Source organism: Mus caroli, chromosome 18 (assembly GCF_900094665.2).
Source record: "Mus caroli chromosome 18, CAROLI_EIJ_v1.1, whole genome shotgun sequence".
Classification (NCBI taxonomy): Eukaryota; Metazoa; Chordata; class Mammalia; order Rodentia; family Muridae; genus Mus; species Mus caroli.
Window position 1 is genome coordinate 80,439,120 of NC_034587.1, and position 13,125 is coordinate 80,452,244.

At 40.4% G+C, this 13,125-nt stretch overlaps 1 protein-coding gene across 1 annotated transcript in view; it reads right to left on the reverse strand.

Moving 5' to 3' along the window:
- The window catches only part of Znf407 (zinc finger protein 407), a 378,677-nt gene that overhangs the window by 135,719 nt on the left and 229,833 nt on the right, over positions 1-13,125 (reverse strand). Inside the window, exons 5-6 of the mRNA XM_021150389.2 lie at positions 11,907-12,073; positions 8,289-8,372 (exon numbers count right to left, since the gene is read on the reverse strand). Coding sequence (XP_021006048.1) covers positions 8,289-8,372; positions 11,907-12,073 — 251 coding nt within the window. The remainder of the gene's footprint in view (positions 1-8,288; positions 8,373-11,906; positions 12,074-13,125) is intronic.

The following is a 13,125-nucleotide window of genomic DNA, read 5'->3' on the forward strand; positions in this document are numbered from 1 at the left end:
GTAGGGAAGTGGGGGCGCTATGGGGGACTTTTGGGATAGCATTGGAAATGTAATTGAGGAAAATATGTAATAAAAATATTAAAAATCAAAAAAAAAAGAAATATTAGAAATAAAAGGAATTAGAGTAACAGGGCAGAATTCTGAGAATAAGGAGCCTCAAAAGAACACATGATACAGTGCAAACCCTTGTTAGGATGTGACAGTCCTGTGTAGACAAGGCTGGCCTGGGACCAAGTCCATCCTTTGCTGAGCCCCTGACCTGCTTCTCCAGACTCACACATTACTTTCCCATGTCACTGGCTACACTGGTTGTCAGCAACTGGCCCAAGGCTCTTTCCTTTCACTCAACATAAAACTAGTACAACTCTGCTACTGAAAACTGTTCTAGCCTGGCTACGTTAGCTTAGACACGCAAGCCGATTCTTTGTAAACAGCACAACATTTATCAAAACGCAATATATGTTATATACTTTGGGTACAGCTTTGCTCTGTGAATTAATATGTACTAGAAGCAAGAAATGCACAGCAAATATCAAAATCTCAGGATAAAAAGTAAAACACTGCTAATAATATCATGATGAGTTTATAAATGATCAGTTTAGTATTGCGTGAGAAGTTAATAGTGATAAAAATCACTGTCCCTGTGCCGTTTCCCCATTGTGGGCGGGCAGAACACATGTGTGCTCCTTCCATCTCTCTGTGCTGACAGTGATGAAGCAGGAAGCCCCTCACTCCTGTCCTCCTCACACAGCTGAGGCTCCTAACCAATTCCTTACTGGGCAATTTCCATCTGCGACAACCCCACTTGGTACTTCTTATTTTCTAGCTTTTCATGATAGTACTCTACATATACTGATCTACTTTAAAAAGTGAAGAAAAGCACATTTATTCTTGTGCGGTTTAGTATGTGTTATGTGTGCAAGTGTTTGGTCCACAGCACAAGTGTGAGCCAAGGGGACAACTTCTCGGGATCAACTCTGGGCATCACTTGGGTTCTGGAGGGAAAGCTAAGGTCAGGCCTGGTGGCACTGAACCATCCCACCAGCCTCAACAATGAAAACAGAAAGTTAAAGGATTAAAGATACTTACTAAAGTATGTTTGTCCCAAATTGTCCCAGGTCAATGTGGCCATTAGTAAAGATATCTTTTCTTCATACCTAAGTCTACTTACCTAGCCACACGCGTTGCTGTATGAATATCTAGCTTATTTATAACCACACATCTTATTTGATGGTATGTTTTATCTTCCATGAAGCAGAGAAGAGGAGGGTAGGGAAAGCCAGGTGGACTGCAATCCTGGGATTGCTTCACCTCACTTGCTAACTGTCAGACCTCTTGAGAAAGATCTGGAAGATCATACCAACCTCCAACATGCAGGGTAACTGAGGATTACGATGACAGAAGGTACAGAAAGAAAGCTGAGTGACCAGGGGCTCTTCTCAGAACTATGACAGCATGGCTTAAGGCCAACACCATAATCCCTCAGAGATCAAAGCCACAGTATACAAAAGCTCTCCTGAAGAGCTTGGTCACTAGGCACATACATAGTACACAGAACTCACTAACAGCTTTACATACTAATATGTAGAAAAGAAAGCTACTATGTTGTAGATCTTATCTAGAAATTACTGTGTTTGAGTCTCTCAGGTGTAAAACAATCAAAGACCATCTACAAAGCAGAGTGAAAGAATGGTTAGTTTAAAAGGACTTGTTTCTCTATAAGGCTTCTGTCTTTAACACCCTAGTGAAGACATCACCCAAAGACTAAAGTCACTTTGCTCTCCACTTCTAAACTGTTTGGTGAATCAATTTAGGTCACAATAGTTTAATTTTAGTGACTGACATATAACACTAACACACACATGCATACATGTACAGATGTGCATTTTGAGGGGCACATCTTCTATAAAAGAGGTGTTTTTTCGATTCAGTGATATTGCTAGGATGAAAATTATCACCATGCTGATATAATTGGTGGTTCTCAACCTGTGGGTCCCGACCCCTTTGTGGGTTAAATGATTCACAGGGGTCATATATCACATATTCTGTGTATCAGATATTTAAATTATGATTCATAAGAGCAGCTTCATAAGAGCAGTTATGAAGTAGCAACAAAATAATTTTATGGTTGGGGGGGTCACTATAACACAAAGAGCTCTATTAAAGGCATTAGGAAGGTTGAGAATCACTGCTCTAACAGAAAGACATCCGGGTTGTTTCTGATTTGTTTTTTGTTGTTTGAGTTTGTTTGTTTGTTTGTTTAGTGGTGGTGGGGGTTGCTACGAGAACAGGTGAATTTGGAATAAACAATCAACAACAGGTAAGCCATTGAATGGGCAAATATTTCCCTTTTGTCCTGAATAAATTCCCAGAAGTGGTGTGGTAGTAGGTATTTATCCTGGGGTGGGTAGCAAAGTACTTCCTGTAGTCGTCCATATCACGTTCCACTAGCTGCATACACGAGCTCCCACCACCATCTGATGTGGTCAGTGCTCTGATCCTGCATCTCCCAATGTGCATAGTCCTCATGCTTACTGCTCATCCCTTCACACTCCATGCTGGAGTATCCTTTACTAGTGGGCCTCCTCAGAAGAGCTCTGAGAGTGCTGCTATGCTGCAGCTACAAATCCTTGATGAGATCTGCATTCTCAACACTTTCATCTAGCCTGCCTGACTTCATTCTCAGGACCATTAGCGATTACTTTGTATAAGGTTTAAAACTTATTAATTTGTAATTTTGTGCATTTGTTCTTTTAGAAAAATGTTATTAACATAATAAAAATAATTTTTGATGATCCAAACTCAAAGTTTATAGACGCTTTACATTGTGAAATTCTGAGTTTATTTTATATACAGCATGAAGTAAACATTAAAGTTCATTTTACTGAATATAAGATGTTTGATTAATCCAATATTACATACTGAATGGCTTAAACTATCTTCATCTCATTAAAAAAAATTAACTGATGGCACAGGCACACGTCTCGATTCTGTGCGGCACATGTGTCCACTCTGATGTAACACTGACTGATGTGACCTGAGCAGGTCTAGCCTGAGCCTAGAACTCTGTTCCTTCTCGACCTTGTCTGATTATTTCAAACTTTTGCATTTTTACAAGAATTTCCAGTTGGTTTTATTGATTTCCAAAAGGAGTCTGCAGAGCTCAATGTGAGCCTCTAAGTCTCCACAGTACCAGGTGTGCTGACTGGTACTCATGGCATTTCCCTCTAGGTCTCATCAAAGTATGACCAGCAGCGCCTCTAGCCTTCCTATGGAAGATTCTGTGCATCTTCTCTAGACTTCTTCCTGAGAATGATGCTCTGTTTAAACAATAACTGACATGTCGCCCAATCAGAATAGACTCCATTTCTTCTGTTGATTTCTTTATGCAAAACTATGCCAATCAAATACTAAGAGTATCCATGTCAAAGGTCTAACAGGCTTTCCCTTTCCACATAATGAATCTAAGTTATTCTGGACACTGTGAGAATGTACAGGCATGTTCCCATTACCTCCTCGCCCGCCTGCTTCTGCACCTGCAGATGGCTTCTGCAGCTAGCTACCTGTTCTCTTCTCTGCAGGGGCTGTGGTAGACACCTTCAAGCTACCTTTTTGTCACAGATGTGGCGGGAGCATGGAAGTACTGAGAGGGGGCATCACAGAACCACTGTCTAGGTCAGTGTACACATTCAAGATCTAAGGTCTTCAAAGTTAATTTTCTTGGTTTGGAAGCTTGACATGTGATTAATGTAGGTCCTTTCATTTAGTCTTTCATGAAGTTGTGACACTTTAAAGTTAAAATCTACACATTTATAAAATGCCATTCTATTGTGGTAAATTGGAGACTTTCATTTCATATTTGCCTCAACTGTACCACATATTAACTTATATAATATCAAGATGCTTTGAGTTATATAAAAGCTGTCAGGCAAATGTACGATACAACAAAATCTTATATAAAATATTATACATGGGAATACTAAGAAGAAAAGACAGCCAAGCACATCTGTGATATTGATAGGCACACACCTTTCTATAGACCACACTTTAATCCAAAATCTATCCTGATAGTTAATTTGGAACGCATATATTTTGTTAATCTGTTACACATATTCAACAGTGTTACCCTAAATATGTAATTTTGGAATTTTTAAAGAATGAGGAAAAAGACAATACAGGGAAACATGCCTTTTTGACTATTGGGATAACTACATAGCAAAAGTTAATGCAAACATCCAAACAGTAAATACTCAAAGGAAATCCTCAAAGTTTACAACATGAATTTCAATCAACTAAATATCTGATAGTGTTTGAAATAAAAAGTACTCTACGTATGTGTTTGCTAGGCCCCGGCGTAGTCTCACTAGAGACAGCTATATCAGGGTCCTATCAGCACAATCTTTCTAGTGTATGCAATGGTGTCAGCGTTTGAAAGCTGATTATGGGATGGATCCCTGGATATGGCAGTCTCTAATGGTCCATCCTTTTGTCTTAGCTCCAAACTTGTCTCTGTAACTCCTTCCATGGGTGTTTTCTTCCCAGTTCTATGAAGGGGCAAAGTGTCCACACTTTGGTCTTTGTTCTTCTTCAGTTTCATGTGTTTTGCAAATTGTAACTTATATCTTGGGTATCCTAAGTTTCTAGGCTAATATCCACTTATCAGTGAGTACATATCATTTGAGTTCCTTTGTGATTGGGTTACCTCACTCAGGATAATGCCCTCCAGGTCCAACCATTTGCCTAGGAATTTCGTAAATTCACTCTTTTTAATAGCTGAGTAGTACTCCATTGTGTAAATGTACCACATTTTCTGTATCCATTCCTCTGTTGAGGGGCATCTGGGTTCTTTCCAGCTTCTGGCTATTATAAATAAGGCTGCTATGAACATAGTGGAGCATGTTTCTTTATTACTAGTTGGAACATCTTCTGGATATATGTCCAGGAAAGGTATTGCGGGATCCTCCGGTAGTACTATGTNCAATTTTCTGAGNAACCNCCAGACTGATTTCCAGAGTGGTTGTACAAGCTTGCAATCCCACCAACANTGGAGGAGTGTTCCTCTTTCTCCACATCCTCGCCAGCATCTGCTGTCACCTGAATTTTTGATCTTAGCCATTCTGACTGGTGTGAGATGGCATCTCAGGGTTGTTTTGATTTGCATTTCCCTGATGATTAAGGATGCTGAACATTTTTTCAGGTGTTTCTCAGCCATTCGGTATTCGTCATAAGTGGAAGTTCACAGTCAGCTATTGGATGGATCACAGGGTACAATGGAGGAGCTAGAGAAAATACCCAAGGAGCTAAAGGGATCTGCAACCCTATAGGTGGAACAACATTATGAACTAACCAGTACCCCGGAGCTCTTGACTCTAGCTACATATGTATCAAAAGATGGCCCAGTTGGCCATCACTGGAAAGAGAGGCCCATTGGACTTGCAAACTTTATATGCCCCAGTACAAGGGAACGCCAGGGCCAAGGGGGGGGGGGAGAGTGGGTGGTAGGGGAGTCGGGAGGAGGGTATGGGGGACTTTTATGATAGCATTGGAAATGTAATTGAGGAAAATACGTAATAAAAAAATTATTTAAAAAAAAAGTACTCTACAATGAGATGCATATACTTGCAAAGGAAATGTTTCCTCTCAATTTTTAAAAACTAAAAGCTAATGACATCATTTTGCCCCTCTCTGTCCCGCATCTATTCCCATGTCCCCAGCTCGCCTCTTCCCCAGACAACACTGCTGTGACCCCCAAAATCCTAGCTAGTTGGGTGGTGGAGTCAAAATGCACTGGAGCCCATAAACCCAAGACCTCTCTAAGCAAGAGAACTGAAGGCCAAGGGGAGGGCAGAACAAGAAGCTCTGTGGTAACCATAGTTACCAGTTCTCTGTTGTAACATACTTCCAAGTTTTCCCTTTAATAAACTATTAGGCTTTTTCTCTTTTCATAAATACTGTCCTTTACAAACATTAATCTTGCACAAAATATCCAGTAAGAAACACTTCACATCTTAGGCCTAACAGACAGAAAAGGAAGAAAAACAGAGACACTAGGACAGCTTGCTTCCATAGTGCCCTGTCCTTTTGTGTGTCAACTATCTGTCAGACTGGCCAACCACATCTCCTGGAAATCACACTTCACACTCCTTAGGGTGGACTGGTGGTTATTAAGCTGGCCAGGTCTCTCCAAGCGCACGTGAGGATCGGTGTCTGTGCCCTTGAATCGAGGGTCTCTGACAGGTGATAAAAGTAAATCTCAGAACAGAAGATGTTTCATGTCAGACCCCCCCGACGGCCTACACTGCAGTCGGGAATTATTTACGCCATGTGGAACACTTTGGATACCTATCCCTTTCTGAGCCACTTGTAATTTGCCTGGACACTGTGGTAAAAGGGTAAACCATGTCAAAGACAGACACATCAAAAAAATATAGATTTAAAATGTACCATCAAGTCTAGCATCAGGATGGGGAGGGGAGGGGGAGAAATGCGTGACTTAAACATTTTAAGTCCAACATAAAAGCTAAGTGCCTAGACTGAGTTGGACTGAGCTGTTTGTGGAGGCCAAGTCTTTTAAGAACGGACTTTGGTATTAAAGAATCATGTTTGATTTGTGCCACAGAGGCAGATAAATGCCAGAAAGACAGATACCTCTGTCTGTGAGACATTGTCCTATATGGTATAAAGTTAATAGCAAAGTAATAAGGAGCCTCTGGACCTGACATAAAATATAAAGTTGTGCTGGCTCGCTGCAGGCTTCCTGATCGATCCATCACCTGGACCGTCTGGATCACAGTGTTACTACCTCCACTGAGGGGCAAAGGGGAACACAGCAGCTGCAGGAATGGCACAGGGGGTCGGCTGTCCCCTGAAGCAACATGGACTGGGAACGGGACAGCAAAAGTGTCATGTAGACCATAAAACCCTGAGTTATCAATAAGCTGGAGACATGAATTAAACACCTCACAACTGCATGGTTTCTGCACAGTTTCAACTTTTCTTTCTCTGTTTGCCATACAAGGACAGCCGGAATCCACCCGGCCTACCTTCTACTAAATCAATACACAAAAGTTATACACTGCATGCAAATACAGCTTAGGTTTTTTAAAGTTATATTTTGAACATTTACTTCCATCTCAATGGCTTTTATCTTTATGGAAATTTCATCCCAGTACACTCAAGACTTAAAAGCAATGATGTCAATTCATTTTCATGGATTCTGCAAATATCATCAGAGAAGGGAGGCTGGCTATATCTGTGTAACATGACATTTCAAAAACCTCAATGCTCTATATGTACTATATTGAAATTTTCTTCTTTATGCTCAAGATTTCCATATATGCAGTGCATGAAGTAGGACCATATATACTCTTTACTTCTCCTCCACTAATTCCTACACATCTCCTCAACATGTTCTCCTCCAACTTTATGTATTATTTTTATGATAACCCATGAAGTCCGGTTAGAGCTGCTCATGTGTGCATGGATGGGATGAGGCTGTCCACTGGATACGGATGGAATTTTACCAGGGGCCACTCCCTTACCACATGGGCCGTGACTATTCCATTAGTAAAGTCTTGATGACAGGAAAATGTGGTTCTACTGAGAATTACAAAAGAAAACTTCCCTGAGACGATGCTATCCTGGACACACATTATCTAGAATTATCAGAATAACTATCTGTGAGACCACTGTCTCTCCTAAATCACGAAAATGAATCTCATGGGACAGGTTATCGTCCATGTCCTTCCTTACCTCTCGTGCTGTGTCTTTGCTGTTACTCTCTCTTAACAGCAAGAATGACTGCAGAGGACCTACTTCACACGGAGTCATGTGGACTGAGACCAATGCATAGACACACAACACAGGCAGGTAGAGAGACAGAGGTAGAGACAGGCAAGTAGGCAATGGGAGGGTGGTGTGACACAGCAGAGAACGAAGAAGGCCCAACAGAAGCTCTTCAGGACCCAGGCAGGAGGCTAAGATAGGGCTTTGCAGTAGAAAAGAGCCTCAAATATCTGGACATGGGAGCTTGTTTTTTTACCTACTTAGGATAAAGCTCCTGGGAATATCTGTGGCCTTATACTGGTGACTACTTTCTAAGCATGTAACAGTAGAGAGTCTACACTCTATGAATGCTGTGTCTGTGAGATGTGTGAGGGCCGATAGAAAAACCTCATTGGCAAAGGCCTAGGATAAAGAGGGCGCAAACCAGGAGGCAACTGTGCTTGGGTCTTTAACACCCGGCCTCGGCCCTGCAGAGAGAAAGCAGGAGCAGACTCGGTACTGACCTGTATGCTGCCGACGGTGCTTGGTGAGGGCATGCCGGGTCCCACCGGCGAAGCCACAGAGGTCACAGAGAAACGACTTCTCGCCTGTTGCAACAATAAACAGATGAGGGACTGCGGAGGTCACAGATCATTAAAACATATCTATCAAGGCTTTCAGGGTTACTAATTCCTCCAATCAAATGTTTCCATGTAAATATGTCAAATGGGAATGAAATTACCACTGCGGTTTATTGACTGTGATAAAATCTGAAAAGCACCACTGAACATAATTACATACTTGTCAGACCCATAAAAATTAGCTTTATTATCAATGGAATGGTTTTGTACAACTTCATTTCTGGTAGATGTCTTCCAGATGGGGCTGTTTTATGCACGTGAACAGCTTTATGCATATCCTGATTTTTTACAATTCCCATACATCTGGCCTTTCTGAGCTGAGTAAAGATTGCTTGGAATAGTTAATATACAGTATATATAATTCTGCTTAAATAAAATACATTGAAATTTTAACAACCTAAGGACACTGAATTGGTTTTACCTGATTCTATCAGGGTCTTCTTTAATCACCTTACACTTAATAATATGAATTAAATGGCCTCTTTGAACAGACTGAGGATCTGAAGGAAATGAAGACCGCATTACTCAGTACCAGGAGCAAGTCAATGCTGTTTGTGGCTTTCAAATTTTATGGCATAAAAAAGGAAGCCAGGGATTGCTAAAAAACACGTATAAAAATTCATATCCCTCATCTTCAGTGATAGCTTTAGCCTGCAAACTTCTTCAGAATCAAAGGCATATTTGGCAGATTTAGGCTTGCTAAGTGTGCAAATGGATGTTTTCTTAGCATTTTACTTATGCTAACTTCCTGACTTACAGTCTCTACATACTATATATAATTGCACTATGGCATATTTAGCCAGCAAGTGCTTGCTAGCTGGACAATTTATCCTGTAAGACTCACAATGAAAGAGAAAACAGAATAAAAATGCTCACCTTGGAAAAATTAAGGGGAAATAATTAGACTTTTCCAGAAATAAAGTACATCATTTGTAGCCATCTCTATCGTCACTGAGACTTTAAAGTGACAAGGTCTCAAAATAGGCAAGCTTTTCCCAAGTTGGACGTTTCACAATGCATTTGCAAACAAGGACTCTATTTTCAAGATTGTAATAACGAAACAAAGACAGAAACATAACCGTGGCAATCAAAAGACCCACCCTTCAAGTAAGTGTACTTCTAGTTTTCTTAAAGAAGAACATGAAGAAGCCCTTAGCCAAAATACTTCTAATCTCATTTCCACATGTGCTAAGGCATCACCATGATTCATTATCAGACAGCTAACACGTAATGCCTTTGCCACCTCACTTTCCTATGTCAGGGGTCACACTTAAATCCTGGATATCATTGTTTCCAATAGGAAAAATAGAGTAGATGGGCTGTGAAGAATAAAGTTTAATTATAATCACTCATGTGATTATTTAATCAATTTAAAATACAAATCTTTTTAACTATCTGTGTTATCAACTAAATATCACTGAAATATAATTTTATACAAAAAAACCCCACCAATTTGTTCCTAAATATTAGCATTTTTTTATTTTTATTTTTATTTTTTTAGTGTGGAGACAAAACTGTTCTCTACAATGTACTCATTACCAGTTCTGCAGACAGTTGTGTGTGTACCAACAGAGAACAGCTGTTCTTACACATGTGCAGGAACATAAGGACTACAGGGTAGAAATGTGTGTGCCTGTGCACATGTGCACACACATGTGTGAGGGGAGTAGCAATGGGTAATGGGGAGAGAGCACCCCACAATGTAGGCAGAGTATATCCCTCCTTCCATTTATGAAATCTTTGTAACCTATTTCTTCCATGCAAAATAAGCGTGTTAATAAACACAGGGGAAAATGTCAGAATTTAACATTTTCTACATGTGTACATGCTGCACATGTTAAGGTCTATGCACTTTCTACTTTATGGTGTATAAACATGACAAGGGAAATTGTTCATTTTCCGGGTTATTTGACTGTAGGTACATCAGTGACCTTGATTTTTGATGTGTAGGATTTTATATGGGGTGTGAGTCTCAGATGTATTGTATGTCATATTTACCTTGGTAGCTTGATTTGTTTTCAAATTCAATTTTTACTTTTTTTTTTGAAGGGGGGGTGGTAACTGTTGAACAACAAGCCAAGAGGTTTTTTTTTGAAGAAAAAATTTTAAGAAATAAAACTCAATGCAACATTTCACTCCAACCAAGAAGGCATTCTTTTAGCACGTCATATTTAAATGACAACACAGATTTAATAGAAGACTTCTTTTATTAACAACTTGAATTAGTTTCAAGTGTACCATTTTGCATTCAAACGTAGAAAGACATGGAAACCAATCTTTTATTTTCTATTAGAAAACAGCCACTGTCCCCTCTCTCTCATTATGGTGCAGACTACAAGACCTAACAACAAAAATCCATATTATTGATCTGGCCAAGTCTCCACAATTATTCTTTAGAAGGAAACGCCGACGATAAATTACATCTGCACTGGCTTTTCATCTGCTGTTCGATATAAGTGATCTCTCAGGGCAGGCTGGAGACCTTAAATCGTCAACACCCTTGTCAAGGAAGCTAAGGAGGCCTGGGCTTCCCACAACTGCTTCAGGAGAACTTTCAACCTACAATTTCTAACAATAATACAGGATTCACAACAATCAGAAGAACATTTCTGAATGCTGATTAAAATTTATTATTTTTTCCTACAGGGAATATATTCTGGGCAGTGCATAGAGAAAAGAAGACCACAGAAATATTAATAGCTGCGAGTCCCAGACAGGGATACAGGTTGAGTATTCAAACACACGCCCACCGTGAAGTATGCGGCCCACTGTGCTGCAACCATGAAGGGCATGAGGCACACAGAGGACAAGGCCACAGGGCATGAGGGCTTATGCACTGAGAAAAGCCCTGACTGAGTGGCCTCAGAGCCACACTCCACAGAGAGACTCTCAAGACTGCTAAGTTAGACCACACATGGTCATGGCTAATGTGTTCATGTAAATTTTATGTTACTGGAAGCTTTTAAAAGACGATTTTATGAAAAGCATTTGGTAACTCAATTCAGATTAGCCTCTACATTTTAAGAACTCTAGGCTGTGACATTGTTTGTATTGAGAACAGATATAAAACTGCTTACATGTAAAAAATGGCACATAAAACTAAGATTCAGTATGTTTAAATGTTATGGTACTTAGGTAATATCTACAATGAAATAGAAGACAAGTTCTCTTTAAAAATGTAATAGGCCCATGTGACAAGGGTTCATCTAAGAAGCTAAGTTAGAACACAAACTCTGGAAATGAGCTGTCAAATTTGAACGTATACTGTTTAAACACATGCACACATACATAACCCATACTGAAGTGACCAATGTTGCAAATGAAGAAATGAAAAATATTTTCATATACAATTATCATGACCAATTTGAAATACAATTAGCATAACCTCTACAAAAAAGTCATGTTAAAGTCTGGTTTCTACCAAGAAAACCAATACACACACTCCTGAAGCCCCTGGGGCTCCCGCGGCCCAGACTCTGAGTTAGAAGGGCTGTGACACACCTGTGTGCGTCCTGTAGTGGTCTTTCATCGCTGATGCTGTGAGGAATGAGTAGTGGCACGTGGGCCAGGTACACTTAAAAGGCTTTTCTCCCGTGTGCAGTTTCATGTGGTTGTTCAAGGCCCATTTCTCCGTGAAACTTCTATCACATAAGTGGCATGTAAATTTCCTGCATGAAGGAAAGAAAAAAACAACATAAATTTGGACTGTGCACTCACACCTATGGCTGCGGGTAGAGTGTGTGGTAGCCCTGATGTGTGGCGCACACAGCCTCTGCAAAGGGAACTGCAGGCTGGGTCTGTCATGTCTGTATAACCAGGCATTGATTTTTCTGTCGAGACCTGGCACTTCAGCCATTTATTCTCTGCTTTGCGGTTGGGCCCAACGGGTTTGAAAAATTCTGTTACAGTCCAGTCACCCCTGAGGCAAAAGTGAGAATAGATTTCACCTGTACAGGCCTACACCACTTATCCAGGGCATGGGCTGTCAGAGCAAAGGCTAAATGAAATGCTATCCATACTCAAGCACTCAGACAGGCTCTGCTGTCCGCCAGGAGGATGGCTGGGCTGCTGAAAAGCTACTCCTGAGAGCGCCCACAGCCCTGAATCACTGTGCTCCATGGAGATAAAAGGGAGACAGACCCCAGATGGCTCCTGATGGAAGCTTCCCTCTGTGTTGTTGACATGGGTACACAACAAAGTTTTCTCAGACAAAAATAAGTCTGCTGCCATAGAACCCTGAACACACCCAACCTCCTGTAATCTCTAAAGCAATGCAGGGTGAGGCATGCATAGAACTTAGATGGGAGATGAAACAATAAAATGACACCGAGAAAAAGAGGAAACCCAATCATGTCCTATAGGAAAATAGTAAGTCAATATTTCTTTATGATAATATTTCAGATTTCTCTGTCCGTGTTAAATCCTCCAGTCCCCCAGAGGCACAGCCTCGGACCATGAGGATGCGCAAGACACCCTGTTTCCCACCTCGCTTTGTGGTTCTAGAGTCATCAATACAATTTACTTCCTGTTTCTAATACTATCAAGTTTTAAGCAATCTCTGAACAGTAGAGTTCAAAAAATTAATTCAAGATAATGAACAAATAAGAGAACATTGAAAAAATAGTTAAAATTAAAGTTACACAATTTTGAAAAGTTGTAAGCATTATACCAGAAAATAGAGACTAAGGCAGCATGACCTTAATTTCAAATACAATTAGCA